Source organism: Oryctolagus cuniculus, chromosome 16 (assembly GCF_051225735.1).
Source record: "Oryctolagus cuniculus isolate XC-2025 breed Fujian yellow rabbit chromosome 16, ASM5122573v1, whole genome shotgun sequence".
NCBI classification, from domain to species: Eukaryota; Metazoa; Chordata; class Mammalia; order Lagomorpha; family Leporidae; genus Oryctolagus; species Oryctolagus cuniculus.
In genome coordinates, this window is record NC_142882.1 from 21770472 (window position 1) to 21793848 (window position 23377).

Consider the following 23377-nt stretch of genomic DNA (forward strand, 5'->3'; position numbering starts at 1 on the left):
TGAAGCAGTTGGTTAAGTACCACACCAAACGTCAATCCCAACTTACACATTTAAATGAAACATTTGTTTGTACATAGTTGTAGGTTAACAGGCATTTGTAAGAATGAGTGAGGGAGATGATGCACCCTTCAATTCAGTGTCCTCAATGGTAACAGCTTGAAAAACGCAGTGAAGCATCACACACAGGACATTAACACTAGGACCAACCAAAATACAAAGCATGCACATAAGATGCCATGCATAAGACCCCCAGTGTAGCCTTTGTGCAGCCACAACCACCCTTCTCCTCACCCAGCATCTGCCTCTTAAGAACCACTCATCTGTTCACCATTCGTATACTGATATCATTTCAAAATGATCTATAGACAGTAAACCTGTCTTCCTAAGAAAACCGTGCAGCAGATACCTTAAGGGATTGGTTTCCACATCTGTGGTGGTCACAATGGGCATGAAGCTGAAATAGAACAGGATCTTAAAGGGTGAGTTAAACCTCACTGACAAGTTATAAATCAAATGAACAAGGTAAATTCCACATTATCAGGGAGAGCCTTAAAAGGAGTGGATACACAATAATGATGGGGTAAAAGAGAAAAGCTGTGGCATCAGCTTTTCATGATCTATAAACTAGGTAGGTGAGCTGAGTTGCCATGTGTAGGCTCTCAGTAGGAGTAACACACATGAATTTTTTCCCATAAAACCAAAGAAATGCTACTCAGTACAATGTATATCAGGTAGGAAAAAATTACTCCTAAGACATCCTTACTATTCCATGAGACAAATGGGAATATGAAAATACTTCTAATGCAATGTTCGAGGATAAGAAAACACCTAAGGGAAAACCTGTGGGATACTGAGGACCCCTGATGACTTTCTATGTGAGTTGTTTAAAATGCACAGAGAGGTTGAAATCAATATGATAGAGAGTCCAGCACATAAACAGAGGAGGAAATTCTACTTTCACAATCAGATCCAACAGCAGGAATTTCCAACGCTGAGGCTTTGATCCCTGAAATCCTTGGCTCTTGTTCAGCCCCAAGACAATTGCACATTTATGATTTCTCTCCTAGAGACTTCTTCAGGGCCCTCTTTATGTCTTCATTCCTCAGGCTGTAGATGAAGGGGTTCAGCATGGGGGTGACCACTGTGTACATCACTGAAGCCCTTGCATTTGACTGTGGGTTTTGGGTAATAGGATAACTAAAGTACACAGCGAGTCCTGTGCAATAAAATAAGCAGATAGCAGAGAGGTGAGAGGCACAGGTGGAAAATGCTTTATTCTTCCCCTGAGCAGAAGAAATTGTACAGATGGAGGAGACGATCTTAGAGTAGGAGTAAAGGATCCCTGCCAGTGGACCCCCACCCAACAGCGTAACTGTAAAATACATGACCACATCATTAATAAAGGTGTCAGAGCAGGCACTGTGGATCACCTGATTCAGTTCACAGAAGAAATGGGGGATTTCCAGGTGTGCACAGAAGGACAGCTGCAGCACCAGTAGGCTGTGCAACAAGGCATGCAGGACACTGATGACCCAACACACCAAAACCAGCTGCACACAGAGCTGGGGATTCATGATGACCATGTAGTACAGAGGGTGACAGATGGCCACAAACCTGTCATAGGCCATCACAGCCAGGATAAAGTTGTCCATCTCTGCAAATAGCATGAAGAAGAACATCTGGGTGATGCAGCCTGCATGGGTGATGGCTTTGCTCTGCGTCTGGATGTTCACCAGCATCTTGGGGACGGTGGTGGAGGTGAAGCAGATGTCCACCAAGGACAGGTTGGAGAGGAAGAAGTACATGGGCGTGTGGAGGTGGGGGTCTGAGAGGATGGCCAGGATGATGAGCAGGTTCCCAGCCACAGTGACCAGGTACATGGAGAGGAAGAGCCCACATATGAAGGGCTGCAGTGCTGGGTCCTCTGAGAATCCCAGGAGAAGGAATTCTGACAGCTGTGTTCCATTGCTTTGTTTCATTTGGTTATGATGACCACCAGCTTAGCAAAAAATAGCAAGACAACATTTAATACACAGAATCCTTCCTCTTACAAATGTATGCTACAGTCTATATTTAGCAGCCGGAGAATAGATTTCTGTGTTTTGTGCAAGGTTCTGGGTCTGTTTAGAAGACTGCCTCTTAGCATCTGTGAGTAGGGTTTCTACTTGGTTCTGCCATGGTTCCTGTCCCACCTCTTCCCTGAGAGGCAGCAGGTAGTTATCCAATTAATTGGGTTCCATGCACTTGAAACATGAACCAGCACGTGGGAGATGTCTCTCCTTATGTCTTTCTGTATCTGCCTCTCCGTAAACAGAATGGAAATGAACAATAATAAACAATAAATATCCCCCCCTTGTCTGTGGATCTCTCCTCCATTACCACTGTATTTTTCTCCTCCTATTAATTGGATCCATGTTCTACTTTTAGTGAAACCACTTTCTGCCTCTCAATCCCTGCTCAGGTTTCCACTGCAATCATTTAATTGAAAGCAATGAGTCCTGTGTTGGTTTAAATGTACAATTCTGTTCATTTTCACATCACAGATAAATACAAAAACTAATTAATCAAAAAGGAAACTAACAACGTGATTGTTTTATCTGAAATAGCCTGGGGTAGCCATCAGGTGGCCTCAGGTAAATGTTCTCAGCTTCCATGTTCCCTGATCCTTCTCTGCAGTACTCACCTGGTTGGGTTTTCTGAGGTGAGGGTCTCCACGTGGAGTTGTGATTCCTCCCTGGATGGCTGATGATGGAGACTGAAGCTCAGTCACACACAGACAGCAGAAATAAGTGAATCATTAGTCCCTGAGTCTGATGAAGACTTCAAAAAAATCAGCCTGTCCCTTGCAGCCCAGTATTGCACACTGTGAGGGATGGCAGCAGAGGGTGAACTTACAGCTCCCTGTCTCTGCTCATTAGGCACAACTCCCCCTTGGGGTTCCAACCTCTAAGCACCTGATCTCCCTGTGGAGATGCTGGTCTGAGAAGAATGAAATTGTCCTGCTGTTTCTGTGTCCCCAGGAGGCCAGGTCAGTGGTCAGGTGAACCCAGCTCTCCTGATTCCTTCTCTGTGAACTTTGCTACCTCCCAGCAGCTTCCCTTTGTCAGGTTGAAGTTTGCCCTGGAATCCAAGACAGAACTTACCTTGATGATGCCCCTATAGCTGCTGACATCTCCAGAAAGTTTTTGTTGCCCTCTTTAAAAATAGGGAGAACTGGTCCTTTCTCTTATCTTAAACATTATTAGTTACATCGCATCGTAAGAGCTGTCCTTAGTTAGTCATTATAGAATGTTTGTTAACTAGAAGAGAAACACTTATCTTATTTTAATGGACACACAGGTTAAAGAGTTCAGTGTGACGTTTGGATGCATGTGTACATTGGGCCATGATCAAATAAGGGTAATTTAGAGTATCCATCTCTTTCAACACTTACACTTTCTTTGAGCTGGGAACAAGCAAAATTCCTCTATCTTGGAAATATCCAGTACATTATTATTGTTAACTGTAGTTACATACTGTGCTGTAGATGCCAGAATGCAGTCCTCTCATGTGTTGGAGAGTTTGTACCCACTGACCAACCTCTGCCCATCTTCCCCTCCCACTTGTACTCCCTGGCTTTTGCTAACCACTATTCCACTATCCCACTTCTGTGAGATCAACTTTGTAAGAGATTACTTATGCCTGACATCATGTAGTATTTTTCTTTCTGTGCTTGGCTAATTTAAATTATTGTAATGTCCACAGGGCTAACCCACGTTGTTCTAAGTGACTGAATTTCATTGTTTTTTGTGGCTGAAAAGGAATTTGTATATGTTCCACATGTAAAGATTATTTATTTGTATTAATTTAAAGGCAGAGACAGAGATGCAGGAAGAGAGAGAGAGAAAGAGAGAGAGAGAGAGAGAGAGAGAGAGAGAGGTTTCCACCCATTACTCTTTCAAATGCCCACAGAAGCTAGGCCTGAGCTAGGCTAAAGACAGAAACTAGAACCCAATCTTGGTCTCCCGTATGGGCAGTAAGGACCGAAGTACTTTAGCCATCAGTTAACGTCTGCTGGAATGTTAGGTAGCAGGAAACGCAGATGCATATCTCAGTCTTGCACTGTAAAGTCTGGACTGTGAGCATCGCAGGAGGCATCCTAGCCTCTGCACCTTGACATCCATTTGTACCATCTGCTATGCTTTCCCCTAATTAGCACTCCCCACCAAGTCCTTGAGAAAATTTTAAATTCTTCTCCCCTTTGAGATGCAATTTTCCTTACATCTGCGTTCTCTAAGGTGCTGTGACCATATCAACCACATCAAATTTGACTCCTTCTACTTGCAAAGTGTCAGCTTGGATCCAACTGTGCTTTCAGACTAGAGAACTGGGTAGTGTCCCACCTGCTGCCTGACTAAAATCACAGCAATAACACCTCTGCATTTGCATTTGTCTGTGTTTTTCTAAAATTCCTCCCAAAGCATGATCCTGGGTGTTGGTAGTTGTTTCCTCCCTCCCTCCCTCCCTCCCTCCCTCCCTTCCTTTCTTCCTTCCTTCCTCTCTCTCTCATTCTTTCTTTTTTTTAAAAAAAAACATTTTATTTATTTATTTGAGAGGTAGAGTTACAGACAGTGAGAGGGAGAGTCAGAGACAGAGGTCTTCCACCCGCTGGTTCACTTCCCAAATCATCACAGTGGCTGAAGCTGTGCTGATGTGAAGGCAGGAGCTAGGAGCTTCTTCTAGGTCTCCCACATGGGCGCAGGGGCCCAAGCACTTGGGCCATCTTCTACTGCTTTCCTAGGACATAGCAGAGAGCTGGATGGGAAGTGGGACAGCTGGGCAAGAACCAGTGCCCATGTGGGATGCCAGCACTGCAGGTGGCGGCTTTACCCACTACATTGTAGCACCAGTCCAATGTTTTTGTTTTAATTATAAGCAGTGATGTCTCTGGTCATCAGCACACCCATGGACTTTAGGGTTCTTGCATAGATAATGGCCTCACATTCTCACACTGTTAAAATGATTAGCATGGAAGTATTGTGAGATGGTTTCTAGTCGGGATTTTTTAATGTCTTATAGAATTTCCTTGGGAAATTCAAATATAATTGTTAGGGAGTACACTAGGTGAATGTAAGTGCTTTGAACATTAAAAGTGGACTGTTCATCAACTCAAAACTTTTTCATTACCTAAATATTAAGGTTCTGTGATGTTAAGTACAATATAATGTATTATGAAATAGGAGGGTAATTGTTTTTGAGGAAAAATTAATGATTTCATTCTAAGATATCATGGCTGTTTGTTCCAACATGAGAGAGAAGGAAACTTGGACCATATGAATAAAACTTTGGAAAACTGTGGAAGATTTGTGGAGGATGAACTGGTGAAATGTGTGTGTTCAGGTGTCAAGGAGAGTTGGACCACAGGATATAGTATGATAGCACAAAATTATGCAGGTGAAAGTAGAAAGTGGGAATAGTGAAGGTGCCAGGGCTACTGAACTCAAGGAAATATGTTTTTCATGTTCATAAAATCCCCCATATGCTTGTATACATAGAGAAAAGAACTAAATGATAGCAAAGGTAGTTAAAATTCTAGTTCTTACCTTTTTAGCATGCAATCCATAAAGCAAGAATCAAAATACTATGACTGCATGGTGCAAAAACAGAATTTGACCCAACAGTGGGTAAAGCAAATTATTAATAAAACCACAAATGTATTTATTCAATTATTTCCACAAAGAAATAATTGCAAGGAAAACTTATTAGCATATGCCCTTTTTACCTATTTTTATTTAAAGATTTTATTTATTTGAGAGACAGAGTTACACAGAGAGCGAGAGAGAGAGAGAGGTCTTCCATACCCTGGTTCATTCCCCAGATGGCCACAATGTCTGGAGCTGGGCCGATTTGAAGCCATAAGCCAGGATTTTTTTCTGGGTCTCCCACATGTTTGCAGGGGCCCAAGGACTCAGGCCATCTTCCACTGCTTTCCCAAGCCACAAGCAGAGAGCTGGATTGGAAGAGGAGCAACTGGGATTTGAACCAGTACCCATATGGGATGCTGGTGCCACTTTACCCAGTATACCACAGCACCAGCCTCTTAAATATTTTTGTGGCTATTGTAAATGGGACTGATCTCACAAGTTCTTTCTCAGCCATGACATTATTTGTGTATACAAAAGGTACCTATTTTTTGTATTGATTTTATCCTGCAACTTTACCAAACTCTCTTATGGTTTCCAATATTCTCTTAGTGGAGTCTTTTGGTTCTCTTATATATAGAATCATGTCACCTGCAAACAGGCATAATTTGACTTCATTCTTTCCCATTTGTATTATTTTTATTTCGTCTTGTCTAATGGCTCTTGATAAAACTTCCAGAACTATATTGAGTAGTAATGGTGAGAGTGGGCATCCTTGTCTGGTTCTGGATCATGTATGAAAGGTCTAAGATGGTCTCAGTCTTTGCAAGAGGAGACAGGGGTGAGAGTGTGGAAATAGAATCCCCAGAGATTGGACCCCAAAGAGACCTTGAACAACTACACAGACCTGAAAATACAAGAATAAGAAAACTGGGCAAGAAATCAAAGTGTCCAGTAAGAGAACAATAGTAATAATGACAATAGTAGTAGACTCAATGCTGAGAAGAGTATGCACAGTTTTTATTAATTTTTAAAGTAGTTATTATCTGAAAGGAAAGAATGAGAGAGAGAGAGAGAGAGAGAGAGAGAGAGAGAGAGAGAGATTGATTTTGACTGTTCCTTTCCACTGGCTCACTCCACAGTTGTCAAAAATGGCCGGGGATGTAGCAGCTAAAGACAGGAGCCAAGAACTGAATCCAGTTCTCCCATGTGGGTGGAATGGAGCCCATCTCTAGAACCATATCTGCTGCCTTAAAGAGTGCACAGAGTGAGGAATCTGGACTGGAACTAGAGGTGGAACTCAGACCCACTTACATGGGATGCAGGTATCCCAAAGTGTTTTCTAACTGCTGTGCCAAGCACCTGTCCTCAGTTGTGTGTTTAAATCAAACTTGAATTTGAGGATGAGCATGCATTTGTAAGAAACCTTGGCTCAGTTTTGCCACTGGTAACATACATCAAAATAGCAGTAAAATAACACACCCAAGATATTAGCAGTCAGAATAACCAAAGTACCAAATAGGTGTATGAACACACTGTCTACCATGTAGCCCATTTCTAGCCATAGCCACCTCTCTTTGGGCCCAATATCTGCTCTCTGGAAACCGTTCAGTTCTTCACCATTCATATTTCAAATATTATATACATAAAAAAATCTACCTAAGAAAAATATTGGAGTAGATATCTCTGGAGCCCTGTTCTGCTGTGTTTGGGGTCAACACAGTGGTCTTGGAGCTGAAATACATGTAGGGCCTTAGATGCAGAGATAAAATCCAATGAGACATGAAGCACTCAAGTGTGTTAAACTGCATTATCCAGCAAAGACATTAAAGTAGTATATTTTAATGTAATATACACAGCAATTTTGGGCATAAAAGAGAAAAACAGATGTATCAGTTTTTCCTGTACTATGAGTTATGTAAATAATCTTAGTTACCATGTGTCATCTACCTGTAAGAGCAGTAAAACATGAAACTTATTTTTTTTCCAGAGAAACAGCACTCTGCACAATAGATGGCAGGTAAGAAAAAACCCATTCTTAAAATGTCCTTACCGTCCCATGAGAAACATACAAATTCTCAAATATTTCTGATCCAGTGTTAGGATGAACTTTGGGAAAGCATGAAAATATCAAAGGGGAACAAGTGGGATTCAGACAACAAAAGGCTTAGTAATTGAGTTACTGAAACTGTGTGGGAGGTTGAAATCTACATAATGTAAACTCTAGCAAATAAACAAGAAAGTTCTATTTTCTTAATCAGAATCTAGAGTAAGAATTTCTGGCTCTGAGTGGTGAGCCCTGCAATTCTTGGCACTTCTTATGCCCCAAGGCAATTGGCTCATTTATAGTTTCCCTCCAAAAATACTTTTCAGGGCACTCTTAATGTCATCATTCCTTAGACTGTAGATGAAGGGGTTCAGCATGGGGGTGACCACAGTGTACATCACCGAGGCTGCTGCAGTTGAGTGTGATTTTGGGGTAGCAGCAGAGCTAAGGTAAACTCCTAGCCCAGTGCAATAGAATAAGGAGACGACAGAGAGGTGAGAGGCACAGGTGGAGAATGCTTTATACTTCCCCTGGGCTGAGGAGATGGCACGGATGGAGGAGACAATCTTAGAGTAGGAAAAAAGGATCCCAGCCAGAGGACCTCCTCCCAGGAGCACAGATACAAAGTACAGAAACAGATCATTAAGAAAGGTGTCAGAGCAGGCGCTGTGGATCACCTGATTCAGTTCACAGAAGAAGTGGGGGATTTCCAGGTGTGTGCAGAAGGACAGCCGCAGCACCAGTAGGCTGTGTGACAAAGAATGGAGGACACTGATGACCCAGCATACCAAAACCAGCTGCACACAGAGCCTGGGATTCATGATGACCGTATAGTGCAGGGGGCGACAGATGGCCACAAACCTGTCATAAGCCATCACAACCAGAAGGAAGTTGTCCAACCCTACAAAAAGAAAGTAGAAGAACATCTGGGTGATGCAGCCTGCATAGCTGATGGCTTTGCTCTGCGTCTGGATGTTCACCAGCATCTTGGGGACGGTGGTGGAGGTGAAGCAGATGTCCACCAAGGACAGGTTGGAGAGGAAGAAGTACATGGGCGTGTGGAGGTGGGGGTCTGAGAGGATGGCCAGGACGATGAGCAGGTTCCCAGCCACAGTGACCAGGTACATGGAGAGGAAGAGCCCAAATATGAGGGGCTGCAGTGCTGGGTCCTCTGAGAATCCCAGAAGGAAGAATTCTGAAAGTCCTGTATCATTCCGTTGTTCCATTCGCTTGAGGTAACCACTTGGTAAGAGATCAACAACAAGGCTGTTTTTCAAGAATCAGTCATTGGTCACATAGGTGAAATGTTGGGATTCTTACTTTGCAGGCAGTAAGTTGATTTCTGCCTTGCATGTATGCATCTGGGAACTGTCATCTCTGAGTAAGGCTTCCTTCCCGCCTAGCATTTTCACTAAAGTTCATGCACATATTCTTCTAAGTAGACTTTTTTTTTGCAGTTAAGCTATAGAAATTGATTTCTGATCCAGTTCTTAGCACTGTGCAATCAACAGGTCTTCCATGCTGAAAAGCAGAATTTCCTACATCCTGATGATGAAGGAGTGTCTGCAAACAAACAAACACTATGAATGAAAAGAAAGTGGACACAATGGAGCATGCGTGAAGGGTGTGACTTCAGGCAGGTGCCCAGCGAGACTAGAAACAGGATTCCATGGCTCAGAGATGAGTCACAGGTGATCTCAAGAAGTGAGTGGCTTGCAGTGGGTCAGCCAGTGCAAAGGCTGTGGGGTAGGTGCTCTTACCTAACATCAGGACTCCAAAGGAGACAGGTGAGGTGCTGGCAGAGAGCTAGGGGAAGAATGGCAGGAGAAGCACCCAGAGGAAGCTGAGACAGAGGTGCCCTCCCCACTACTTCTGAAGCATTGAAACACAGAGTCCGTTGTCCACATTATGAGCCTCCTGCATCTTAATCATCTTTATTACTACACTTTCGTGTGTATTACTAGCTTCCTTTTGCTAACTTTCTTTTAAATTGTGAAAAGTTTTAATCAGACATATAATAGTTGCAGGTATTTGTGGGGCAACTGTGTGATATGTCAGTAGCTGTATCTGTTCTGTAGTTTCCAATTAGGGTAACTATGTCTTTTAATAGAGGATTTTCTGGTACACAGATATTAAATAGAGATATTTTTAAAATATAGAATTTTCCAGTATGCAAACATTAACTACAGCCATGTCACACTACTATGTAATAGAACCCCAGACTTCTTCTCTAACTACAATTTATCATCCATGATTCAACCTCTCCTATCCATCTGCCATCACCCTTTTCCTTGTCTGTGATAACTACCATTATGCTTATGATTTTTAATGGATTCTGTGATGTGACATAAATTCTTTCTAAATGCCATCTATTGATGGAGTTCTGATCTCTGTATTCTGAGGGTCACCTGGAATACATGAACATTGCCATGTAGAGCCCTGGTACCCAGTCTGTTAGTATTGCTGTCATGCCACAAAGCAGAGGCATGCATGCACATGCACACACATGCAGAAGAACATGCAGGAACTATGGCCTTCTGGGCCTTGTTTCTACCATGCTCTTCTCATTCCTGGCCTCCTGGATTGGGCTGCAAGTGGGTATGACACATGCTGGTCAAATCAGGTTTCCTTGCTGTGGAGTTTGTGGAAATACCATCCAGAAATGCCAGTTTGAAAGCCTCAATGAACAAATAAAAAGAGTTCAATTCAGGCACAACCATTTTCTCCCTTTTATTGTTTGGTTTATTTTTTCATTTATTGAAAAGAGAAGATAGGGTTAGAGACAGATATAGATAGATCAGTAGATATATGGATAGGTAAGACAGGTAGAGATCTCCCATTCACTGGTTTGTTCAACAAATGCCCACAGTAGCCATGCCTGGGCTATCCTGATGCCAGGAACCTCAGAAGTTAAGCCAGGTCTCCCAGGTGGGGGCCAGGAACCCAAGTACATGAGCCATCAAGATGATTGCTAAGTCGTGCCTCAGCAACAATCTGGAATCAGGAATGGAGCAAAGGACTGAACCCCGGCACTCTGAAATGAAGTGCAGGCATCCTGAATGTCCCAACTGCTACAACAAATGCCCCCCCGCCCCGAGAGAACAACTCTTCATGAACTACAAATGTATACAACAAAGAATAAACTTGGGAATTAAATATCGTAGTTGAAAACAACTGTGTGGAACAAAATTGAATGCAATTATAAAGCTAATTTTTATTTTTAAAGGAAAAAATTTGAACACATCTATATGAATGAAGAATTCAAGGTGAATTCACAGAGATTTGGAAACAAAATGACATAACTAAAAATCTTTTAAAATATGAGCAAGAGGGGCTAGCAGTGTGCTGCAGTGGGTTAAAACCATGCCGTGCAGCATCGGCATCCCATTTGGGCTCAGGTTCTAGTCCTGGCTCCTCCACTTTTGCTTCAGCTCTCTGCTAATGCGCCGGGGAAAGCAGTGGAGAATGGCTCAAATCCTTGGGCCCTGCACCCATGTGGAAGACCCAGAAGAAGCTCCTGGCTCTTGACTTCAGCCTGGCCCCAACCGGGATCATTGCAGCCATTTGGGGAGTGAACCAGCGGATGGAAGATCTCTATCTTTCTCTCCTTCTCTCTCTGTTACTCTGCCTTTCAAATAAACAAATAAATCTTTTTTTTAATTTAATTTTTTTTTAAATTTGACAGGCAGAATTAGACAGTGAGAGAGAGCGAGAGAGAGAGAAAGGTCTTTCTTCCATTGGTTCACTCCCCAAATGGCTGCCACAGCTGGAGGTACGCCAATCCGAAGCCAGGAGCCAGGTGCTAACTCCTGGTCTCCCATGCAGTTGCAGGGGCCCAAGGACCTGGGCCATCTTCCACTACACTCCTGGGCCACAGCAGAGAGCTGGACTGGAAGATGAGCAACTGGGACTAGAACCCGGTGCCCATATGGGATGCCGGCACCACAGGCAGAGGATTATCCAAGTGATCCATGGTGCTGACCCCATGATAAATCTTAAAAAAAAAATTAGTAGGAGGGACCAGCGTTTTTGGGCAGCACCACCTGTCACACCAGCACCCCACCTGGGCTCTGAGTAGAGTTCCAGCTGTTCCACTTCTGATAAAGCTCCCTGCTAATGCACTTGGGAAGACAGTAGAAGAAGGCTCAAGTACTTGGATCCCTGTCACACCATGTGGAAGAGCCAAGTCCAGGCTCCTGGTTTCTGCCTGGCCCAGCTCCAGATGTTGCAGACATTTGGGGGAGTGAACCAGAGAAGGAAGGGTCCCTTTCTATTACTCTGCTTTCAAATAAACCAAATTTTTTTAAAAAAGTGAACAGGAAATAGAGTTTAATGCTGCCACTTCACTTACTGGAATTGTTGGATGGTAATGTGGCCCTGAGTGGAAATGGTGATGTTGGGTCGAAGGGTCAAGAAGAATGAATTCCAAACAATGGTGAAGGGGATGCAGCCTGTAGCTACTGATCTGGTCAGAGGAGAGGAAAGGCACTATGGAGGACAACAGAAACATGGAAAGAAAGTCGAAACACATGTACAAGAACATTCTGCATTGACAAAGAAATGTGGAGGGCGCAACAAGACAGCAATAAGATAGACAGTAAGATAGATCTGGTGATGCAATATATTTAGACTTTAACCATCACTCAAATACACGCACACGCACACACACACACACACACACACGAAGAAATGAATGGCAAGCAACACACACAAGACCTCATGTTTGAAATAATGCAATCAAAGCAGAGATAAACCCTACCTGATGCCAATATTCAAACGCAAAGTGCTAGATAAAGTAAATGGGATGACATACATAAGTGCATTTAGCCTGATTAGTAAAGAAATAATTACAAAGTAAACTATTTAGCATAGTCCATTTTTTTTAAAATATTTTTTCAAAAGTCAGAGTTACACACAGAGAGGCATAGAGGCATAGAGGCATAAAGGCATAGAGGCATAGAGGCAGAGGGAGAGAGAGAGAGAGAGAGAGAGAGAGAGAGAGAGAGAGGGCTTCCATCTACTGGTTCACTACCCAATTGGCTGCAACAGCTGGAGCTGGGTCAATCAGAAGCCAGGAGCCAAGAGCTTCCTCCAGGTCTCGCATGTGGGTGCAGGGGCCCAAGCACTTGGGCCATCCTCTATTGCTTTCCCAGGCCATTGCAGAGAGCCGGATAAGAAGTGGAGCAGCTGGGACTTGAACCAGTGCCATATGGGATGCTGGCACTGCAGGCGGTGGCTTCACCCACTGCACCACAGCACTGGCCCCAGCATACTCCTTTTTAAATGTTATGTGCATTGTTTTTTCCATGGGAAAGCCTATGCTGAAAGAAAATACTGCAAAAGTTCTATTTTTATAAAAGATTTATTTATTTATTTGAAAGGCAGAGTTAGAGTGAAAGGGAGACACACAGACCCCACACCCACCCACAGACACAGACTCACACACAGACACACACACACAGAGAGAGAGAGAGAGAGAGAGGAATCTTTCATCTGCTGGTTCAGTCTCCAGATGGCTACAATGGCCAGAGCTGGGCCAATCTGAAGCCAGGAGCCAGGATCCAGGAGCTTCCTCCAGGTCTCTCACATAGGCGCAGGAGCCCAAGCACATGGGCCATCCTCCGCTGCTTTCCTAGTCACATTGGCAGGGAGCTGGATTGGAAGTGGAACAGCCAGGACTCGATCTGGCACACAAATGGGAATGCTGGCCCTGCAGGCAGTGGCTTTACCTGCTCTGCCACAGTGCCATCCCCATAAAATGTTCTCTCTTATGACAGGCCATTGCAGGTAATGTTTGCAAGCAATATCATAGTCTGAGTCCAGCTCATCAGCAGAAAACATTGTCAATGCACCACTTCAAAAAAAATACCTGGGTATTTTGTACTGCATTTTAGATGCTACTTGGGATGCTTGCTAATGGACCCTCTGGGAGGCTGCTTCAGTGGTTCAAGTAGTTGGGTTTCCTGTCTCCCTCAGAGAACTAGACTGAAGTCTAGGTCCCTGAGTTCTTTTCCTTGGCCCCGTCTTAGCATTTGCACACATTTGGGATGTGAATCACTGGATGATTCTCGCTCTCTCTCTCGCTCTCTCTTTCCCCCTCTTCCTCTCTGTCCTCCCCCCCTCCCTCTTCCCTTCTCCCTCCCTACTCCCTCACTCTCTCTCCCTCCCTTCTGTTTGTATGTTTTTGTCTCTCTCTTTATACCCCTGCCTTCCAAATGAAATTAGGCTACATACGTTTTTTTTTTAATACAAAAAAGAAATGCCTTCACTTCCCTGTGTGTCCCTCCACAACTACCCCTCCCCCCAATTTTTCTCCTTCCCTCAATCCCATAGATGTTTAGGTCCATATTCTGCTTCCAGTAGAACCACTTTCTGCTTCAACATCCCTGCTATGAGGGCGGTATCCACTGCCACAATTTATTTTCAACAGTCAGTTGTGTGTCAGAGGCTTCAATGGACACCTCTGTTGGTCTTAAGCATAGCAAATAAATACAATATCTAATTAATTAAGAAAGCAAATGAACACTACAGACCAATTGAAATGAACTGGCTTAGCCAGCAGTTGACCTCAGGTGAACATTTTCAACTTCCATGGCCTCTGAGCCTTTCCTGCAGGACCTTTGGGGCTATGAGACTTACCTAGATTGGTTCTGTGCAAGCAGGGTCTCCATGTGGAAATGTGATTGCTCCTTGGAATGGCTGATGATGGAGAGAGAAATCCAGAGATCACACGCGAGGCAGCAGGAAGGAGTGAAGCCCCTGAGTCAAATCAAAACTCTGAGAGCGACTACCATGTCGTATGCAAGGCCACTGTGAGGGAAAATAGCAAAGGGATGAACCTATAGCTCCCTGACTCTGCTCATTAGGCACACCCGCCTCTTGTGGTCCTGGCCACTGAGCACCTGCTCTCCCTATGGGGATGCTGGTCTGGGCAAAAAGACATTTTCCTGCTGATTCTCTGTTCCCAGGAGACCTGGTGAGAAGTCAGGTGAGCCCAGCTCTGATGATCTCCTCTGTGAATTCTGCATCCCAGAGGCCAAAGCTCGCAGCCATTTGTCCTTGATTTAAAGTTTCCTCCAGAGTCCACGACTGAAGAACTCTTGAAGATGTCCCCATTGTCTCCAAAGCAAAAGTTACCTTGGGGATACAGCTCACGATGTCGCCAGAAAATTGATTTTTTTTTTCCTCTTCAAGAAGGGGAGACTGTTTCTCTGATGTAAATCCAGGGGCCCTTCGCTTCCCAAGAAGTAGAAATTATATCACACATTAAAGAGCTGTCATTTAGCTCCCTGATAAAATGTTTGTTAATTGGAAGGGATGTATTAACTCATAGTTTTGTTTTAATTGACACATAATTGATGGGCAAAAGTGTGATGTATGGATGTAAGCATACATGGTGTTATGGACAATTGTGGTGATTAGCATATCTGCCACCTAAACCTTGATCTTATCTTGAGTTAGCAATACTCAAAATCCTTTCTTCTTTTTTATGGCATATATGGTGCATTATTGTTAACTTGTAGCCACTCTACTGTTCAATAGACCCCAGAACTCATTCCTCTCTTCCAACTGAGATTTTGTACCCTTTGGCCAACCACTGCCCATCCTCCCCTGCCACCTACTGTCTCTGGCCTTTCCACTGTTCTACTATCTGTGTCTATGAGATCAACTTCATAAGATTCTACTTAGGGCTGAGAGCATGCAGGGTTTGCCCTTCTATGCTAGGCTTGTTTCAGTTGTCATAACGTCCAGGTTCATCCATACTGTCCAAAAGGAAGTCTTTTCATTTTTCTGTATGACTGAGTAGTATTTTATTGTGTATTTGTACTATTGTTCAAAAAATTTATTTATTTATACTAATTTAAAGACAGAGAGACAGAGAAAGCTACAAAGAGAAAAAGGTAAGTTTCCACCATTGGTTACTCTTTCCAAATGCCCCTGGGCCAGGCTAAATCCAGGATCCTAGAACTCCATCTGGGTCTCCCAAGTGAGCAGCAGGACACAGATACTTTAGCTCTCAACTGATGTCTTCTGGAATGTTCTGTAGCAGGAAGCTTAACGAGAACTCAAGCAGGGACTAGAACCCAGAAAGTGTCTGTGGACTGTGGACATCCAAAGAGGCATGTTAATTTCTGCACCAGATGCCAACCCCTTGACAGCCATTTGCTTGCTCACGAGGATTGTGTTGGGAAAAAATTACATATGTATTTCTAGAGATGACGCAGTGTTGTTAGCTGCATGGTAACTGATAAACATTGTGATAAACAGGGGAGAATTAAGTTTGTGAAGAGTTTATGAAATACGATATATTCTGAGAAAAAAGAGCATGGTTTTCTTCCAAGATATTGTGACTGCTCCAGCATGAGAGAGAAGAAAATGTATTAGTAAATATTGTAAAGAATCTTGGGAGATTTGTGGAGACTGAATTTGTGGAAATGTACATTTTCGGGTGTTTTGGTGATTTTAAACACAGGATGCATTACGAGTCTTTGTGGTTGTAAGCAGAATGTGAACGATGACGCTGGGTCCTGTGCATTTAAATAAATATTTTTCTTGTACTTGTTACCTTTTTCACTTACACTTCTAAATTAAACTTTTATTCAGGGTATTTGTATGTGGTCATGCATTTGTAAGAAATAACACATGAAATCTTGCATCCACGGCTCAGTTTCCCCAACTGTAACATCTTGTGAAGTGACAGTGAACAGGATATTAGCCCTGAGAACAGCCAAACACAGAACAGGTGCATCACCACAAGACCACTTGTGTAGCCCTCTTACAGCCATGACCACCGTTTCCTGGTCCAATACCCAAACCTCACAACTACTCATTTGTCTGCCACTTGGATATCACTGCCATTTCAAAACGTCATATAGAGTATAAATGCATCTATCTCCCCCCCAAAAAAAAACATGAAAAAGCAGTCGAAGATGGCCCGAGTTTTTGGGCCCCTGCACCAACGTGGGAGACCTGGATGAAGCTCCTGGCTTCTGGCTTCTGCCTGGCCCAGCCCCGGCCATTGTGGCTATTTGGGGAATGAATCAGCACACGGAAGATATTCTCTCTCTCTCTCTCTCTCTCTCTCTCTCTCTGTCGCTCAGACTTCCAAATAAACAAAATAAATCTTAAAAAAGAATTTCTGAGTCTGGGGCTTTGATTTTGGTAATGCTTGGCAGTTCTTTAGCCCCAAGACAATTGGCAAACCTATGGTTTCCCTTCAAAAGATCTCTTCAGAGCCCTCATTATGTCTTCATTCCTCAGACTGTAGATGAAGGGGTTCAGCATGGGGGTCACCACAGTGTACATCACCGAGGCCATGGCACCTGAGTGTCGGTTTTGGGTAACAGCAGAGCTAAAATACACACCTAATCCTGTGCAATAAAATAAGGAGATGACAGAGGGGTGAGAGGCACAGGTGGAAAATGCTTTATGCTTCCCTTGAGCTGAGGAGATTGCACAGATGGAGGAAATGATTTTAGAATAGGAGTAAAGGATCCCAGCCAGGGGACCTCCACCCAGCAGCACAGATGCAAAGTACAGAATGAGTTCATTAGGAAAGGTATCAGAGCAGGCAGTGTGGGTCACCTGCTTCAGTTCACAGAAAAAGTGGTGGATTTCCAAGTCTGTGCAGAAGGATAGTTGCAGCTCCATTAGATGTGTAACAAGACATTCAGGACACTGATGACGCAGGACACCAGGACCAGCTGCACACAGAGCCGGGGGTTCATGATGACCATGTAGTGCAGGGGGTGACAGATGGCCACAAACCGGACATAGGCATTCATGGCCAGGAGAAAGTTGTCCAAACCTGCAAAAACCAAGTAGAAGAACATCTGGGTGATGCAGCCTACATGGGTGATGGCTTTGCTCTGCGTCTGGATGTTCACCAGCATCTTGGGGACGGTGGTGGAGGTGAAGCAGACGTCCACCAAGGACAGGTTGGAGAGGAAGAAGTACATGGGCGTGTGGAGGTGGGGGTCTGAGAGGATGGCCAGGACGATGAGCAGGTTCCCAGCCACAGTGACCAGGTACATGGAGAGGAAGAGCCCACATATGAGGGGCTGCAGTGCTGGGTCCTCTGAGAATCCCAGAAGGAGGAATTCTGAAAGTCCTGTATTATTCTGTGGTTCCATTCACTTGAGGTGACCACTTACAAAGAGATGCATATTATGAGACATTTTCAAACATTGCTCATCTGTGTGAAAATTACAATCTATATTTTTTAGGCTAAAAAATCAATTTCTATATTGTGTATGTGGATCTAGTCCAGTTAAGGGACTCTTGTATTGTCATCTTTGAGTGAGGTTTTCTTCCCTCACTTTTTCATGTACATACTATACTCTTTCGATTAGAAAGTTTTCTTCTGCCTTATCAGTATAAGTTAATTCCTGAACATGTCTTCCATGCTGAAAACAAAATTTTCCATATACCAATGATGGAGTTGTAATATCAGTGAACACATAAATGCTATGAATGAAAAGAAAGTAGGCATGATGGAGCATGGGTGGAGGGTGTTATTTTCTACCAAGTGCCTAGGTAAGAGCCATGGTGCCGAAACAATGAGCCTTGGAATATGGAGCCCTATTATCCTAGCTGTGAACACTGCTCTCATATCACAGAGCAGGGGCACACAGTCACGCAAACACAAAACAACTGTGGCATCTAACCTTGTTGCTGCCATGTCCTCTTATCTGTGGGCTCCCTGACAGGGCTACAAGTGGATAACCACACACGCTGGTTAAATCGGGTTCTCTTCACTATGAAGTGGGTGCAAATGCCACCTGAGGGTCAGCATGAAAACTGCTATGGGCAAGAAACGGTGGATCTGTGTTCTGGTATAACCATTTTCTCATTTGTTTTATTCATTTATTTATTTTTATTTAACTGATTTGAAAGTCATAGACACTGAAAAAAGAGATGGCATTGGAGATACAGATGATAAATAGATGATAGCTAGCTAGTTAGATAATAGAGTTGGTAGAGAGATGAAAGGTAGTAGGAAAGAAAAAAAGAAGCAAAGAAAGAGTGCTCTTCCATTCACCAGTTCACTCACTGAATTCCTACAACAGCCAGAGCTGGGCCACATTGCAGCCAGTGAGTCTCGAAATCAGCCATCACAGCTGATTTCAAGATATGCAGTAGCAAGAAGCTGGAACAGGGAGTGGAGCGGAGAACTAAATGCAGGCTCTCTGATATGGGATGTAGGCAACCTAAGTGTCCCAAAAGCTATACTAAACACACACCAAAATTTTTAAAAACTATAAATTTATGCAAAAATCCATAACATTGAAAATGTAATTAGGTTAAGTGTAGTGGTTGAAAAGTTCAATGCATTTGCAAAACTGATTTTTACTTTTTAAAAGCAAAAATTTAAAGATATCTACAGGAGCAAACCATTCAAGATGCATTCTCAAGATTTACAAATAAAATGATGTACTAAAAAAAGTCCTTTAGAACATAAACCTGAAATAGCATTGAATATTATCACTTCCCTTATATAGAGATTTTGGATGTGAACATGTCTATGAGCGCAGAAGTTGACACTGAACCAAAGGATAAAGAAGAATAAATTGCAAATGACGATACAGGTGATGCAGCTTCTAGAAACAGATCTAATCAGAAGACAAAAAGCACAAGGGGGATATCAGAGATCAAAAAATGAAAATTTATATTATGGGCCGGCGCCACGGCTCAATAGGCTAATCCTCCACATGCGGCGCCAGCACACCGGGTTCTAGTCCTGGTCGGGGTGCCGGATTCTGTCCCGGTTGCCCCTCTTCCAGGCCAGCTCTCTGCTGTGGCCAGGGAGTGCAGTGGAGGATGGCCCAAGTGCTTGGGCCCTGCACCCCACGGGAGACCAGGAGAAGCACCTGGCTCCTGGCTTCGGATCAGCGGATCAGCGCAGTGCACCGGCCACGGCAGCCATTGGAGGGTGAACCAACAGTAAAAGGAAGACCTTTCTCTCTGTCTCTCTCTCTCTCACTGTCCACTCTGCCTGTCAAAAAATGAAAATTTATATTATGTAAATCAGATATACTAACTCTAATGAGACAAATGAACATTTTTGCATTGGCAAAGCAATGGGAGAAGGCAATAATACAGCATGAGAGATTTGAGGACACATTCATAGATTCTCCCCATCCCACACACACACACACACACACACACAGGAATGAAGTGGAGAACAGCAAAGCTGTAAGTTGGAAAGAGTGCAATTAGTACAGGAAAAAACAAAACTGTAACCCAAAAGTACAGGGCAAAATTCTAGCAAGACAATCTGTATTAGCTAAAGTAAATTGTTACCAACCCACACGTATATTCAGCTTGACAGTTAAAGATATAATTGGAAAGCACACTTGTTTTTTTATTTTTTATATGTTCACCCCACAATGGCCGCCAGGGGTGGCGCGCTACGGCCAGCGCACCGTGCTGATCTGAAGGCAGGAGCCAGGTGCTTCTCCTGGTCTCCCATGGGGTGCAGGGCCCAAGGACTTGGGCCATCCTCCACTGCACTCCCTGGCCACAGCAAAGAGCTGGACTGGAAGAGGGGCAACCGGGACAGAATCTGGCACCCCGACCGGGACTAGAACCCAGTGTGCCAGCGCCGCTAGGTGGAGGATTAGCCTATTGAGCTGCGGCGCTGGCTGGAAAGCACACTTGTTTAGCACAGCCTTTTTCACTCATTCTGTGCACTTTCCTCCTTGGGAATGCCCATAGCTGAGATAAATAGCCACAAAAGACATGTCTTATGACATGCTCCTGCAGGTAGAATTTACAATCTCTTGGTGTGAATCTATCTCATCAGTTGTCAACAATCATCATTTCAAAAATAAAAAAATGGAGATGGACATTTGGTCCTTCGTTTATGGTGCTGCCTGGGACACCTCATCCCTGATCAGGTTGCCTGGATTCGAGTCCTGGGTCTGCTCTGGATTCCATCTTCTTCCTGTGCACCCTCTGGGAGGTCACAGTCATACTGCCACTAACACAGGAGACCTGTTAGGGTTCTGAGTGCCTGATATCTTCGGCCTGGCCCAGCTGCAGCTGTTGAAGGCATTTGGGGAGTGAACCAGCAGAGGATGGGTCTCTTCCTATCTGTGTCTTTGTCTCTTTACATTTCATATAAAATTTAAATAAACAAATATTAAAAATAAGAAAAGAAACACTTTCACTTGCCTGACTATCCCTCTCCTTATTGCAAAGATTTTTTTTGGGGGGGGGGTCTATTGTACTGGAACAACTTCGTGCTTCTCATTCCCCACTCTGATAGAATTTCCCCCCTTGGCCATTTCATCAGCAGCAAAGAGCCCTGGGCTCCTGGTTTCAATGGATACTTTTGTTGTTTTTTAACATCGCAAGTAAATACAACGTGTAAATACCAAGCAAGCAAATGCTGCAATTCCTTCACCTGGAAGTAGACAGATTTGACCCTTGGGTAGACCTTCTCAGCTTCCGTTCTCTCTGAGCCTTTCCTGCAGGGCCTACTGGGCTCTCAGACTCACCTGCGTGGGTTCTCTGTGAGGCTGTCTCCAGGTGGAGGTGTGACTCCCCCCAGATGGCTGATGATGGACACTGAAGCTCTGACCCACACAGACAGCAGGGAGGAGTGAAACATCAGTCCCAGCACCAGACCAAGATCCCAGTGAATTCATAGCTCCCTGTCTCTGCTGATTAGACACATCTCCTGCAAGCACCCCATTTCCCTGGGGAGCACACACGTTTGGGCAGAAAGAACTTTTCCTGTTGTTCCCTGTTCCCAAGAGTCCAGGTTGGGAGTCAGGTGCTCTAAGTTCTCATGGTTTCTTCTCTGTGAACTCTCCAGCCTCCCAGAGAGCAAAAGTCTCAGCAACTTATTTGAGTCAACATTTTCTCCAGACTGCAAGATGCAAGAACCCATCTTGAAGACAACCCTAGGATTCTTCAGTCCACAAGTTTGGTTGGGGACACGGCTGCAGACATCTCCAGAACATTGGTGTTTCCTTCTTCAAGAAGAGGAAAACTCTTTCTCTGATGTAAAACCAGGGCTCTTCACTTCTTATGAATTAGCAATCATATCACAAATTAAGAGCTGTTTTGTTAATTTGAAAAGGTGTATTCATTTGCATTTTTCTGTATTTTATTTGACACAATTATGGAGGAAAGTGGGAGGTGTGGGGTGCATTATAGACCTGTTATCATCAAATCAGTGTAATTGGCATATCGGTCACAAACACTGATCATATTGTTGAGTTGGGAACATTCAGAATCCCCTCTTCTAGCTACTTTGAAATATCCACTGCATGATTGTTAGCTGTAGTTACCCTATACCAGAACTTACTGCTCTGTCCCTGAGACAGGTTCTACCCATTGACCAACTGCTCACCAATCCACCTTCCATTTACATCCCCTGGCCTTTGCTAACCACAGCTCCCTTATCCATTTCTACAAGTCAGTGTGGTAAGATTCTTCTCATGAGTGACTCATGAGGTCTTTGCCCTCCTGTGCCTGGCTTATCACTTATCACAATGTCTCTAGGTTCATCCATGAAGTCTGAAATGACAAAATGCATTCTTTTTTATGGGTGAATAGTATTCCATTGTGTGTATATGTGACATTAAAATTATTTGTTTATCTATAGCTATTTTAAAGGCAGAGAGAGAAAGATACATAGAGAGAGGGAAACAGAAATGTCGCTCCCCCTCTTCGTGGAGGAGCGACACTAAACCCTGCCTAGGCTTCATATCTGAGTCACGGCACCATTATGTCGCTCCCCCTCTTCGTGGAGGAACGACACAGGACCCTGCGCTGTTCTTTTGTCTGCTCGGCCCTCCCCGGGTTTGCTGCTGGTTCTTCCCGGGTTGGCTACTGTCCCTTCCACCTCCATGGAAGGGCGGTTCCCCCTGCCACTTTCCCCACTTCCGCGGGGGAGCGGCACACCGCCGGCCGGCTCTCTCGGGGGCTGCACAGGTGTTCCTTCAGATAGATGTTCCCCTTAGATGTTCCTGGTGCATGTTGTCTCTCTCCTCCTTTATAGTCCTCTTCCGCCAATCCCAACTCTGCTACCCACACGCCGAGTATGCTGCTCTCCTGCAATCAGGAGCAGGTCCTGCTGTTTATTGGTTGAACTGGAGGCAGCTGTGTAGAAGCTGTTTCCTCCTCTCCCAGCGCCATATTGTGGGAGAGCAGATGCATAGAATAAGTCTTAATTCCAGTAACAGTATAGTCCGAGTTGCTCCCCACACAGAAAGAGATGTTTACTCCCCAAATGCACACCACAGCTGAGCTTGACTTGGCAAAAATCAGGAAACCAGAACTCAATCCCTGTCTTCCACGTGGGTGACAGGAATCCACACTTGAGCCATCACCTGCTGCCTTCCTGGGTGTGCGTGAACAGGAAGCTGGAATTGGGAGGAGAGCGGAACATGGAATGCAAACACCCTGTTTGTGATGCAAGCATCACTTGAGTGGCATCTTAACCACAACACTGAACACCTGGCCCCTCACATCCATTTTATCTTCTGTGTTTCCCCTAATTACACATCCATGGGCTGTATTCCTCTTTGAGGTGTGAAGTTCCCATCCTTCTCTAATGGCTGTAACCATGTCGACCAGACCAACTCTAACTCATTCCACTTACAACTGTCCCTTTAAACCAGGGAACATCGTAGTGCTCCACCTACATTATGGCTAAAATCACAGATTTTACAGTAGTAACGAGGGACTTCAACAC

At 44.1% G+C, this 23377-nt stretch overlaps 2 protein-coding genes and 1 pseudogene across 2 annotated transcripts; all 3 read right to left on the reverse strand.

Moving 5' to 3' along the window:
* Positions 1-1049: 1049 nt before the first annotated feature.
* LOC100340553 (olfactory receptor 7A10-like) lies at positions 1050-1979 on the reverse strand. The gene has a single exon (XM_070059294.2). It carries the CDS (start codon positions 1977-1979, stop codon positions 1050-1052), a length of 930 nt encoding a protein of 309 aa, XP_069915395.1.
* Positions 1980-7964: 5985 nt separating this feature from the next.
* On the reverse strand, positions 7965-8894 carry LOC100339041 (olfactory receptor 7A17-like). Its single transcript, XM_008252375.4, has one exon. The coding sequence runs from the start codon at positions 8892-8894 to the stop codon at positions 7965-7967; it is 930 nt and encodes a 309-aa protein (XP_008250597.3).
* A 7978-nt stretch (positions 8895-16872) lies between these two features.
* LOC100340299 (olfactory receptor 7A17-like) lies at positions 16873-17801 on the reverse strand (annotated as a pseudogene).
* Positions 17802-23377: the final 5576 nt, after the last annotated feature.

Coding starts and splice junctions, on each gene's coding strand:
- LOC100340553 (XM_070059294.2), bottom strand. CDS start 1,979: ATGAAACAAAGCAATGGAACACAGCTGTCAGAATTCCTTCTCCTGGGA.
- LOC100339041 (XM_008252375.4), bottom strand. CDS start 8,894: ATGGAACAACGGAATGATACAGGACTTTCAGAATTCTTCCTTCTGGGA.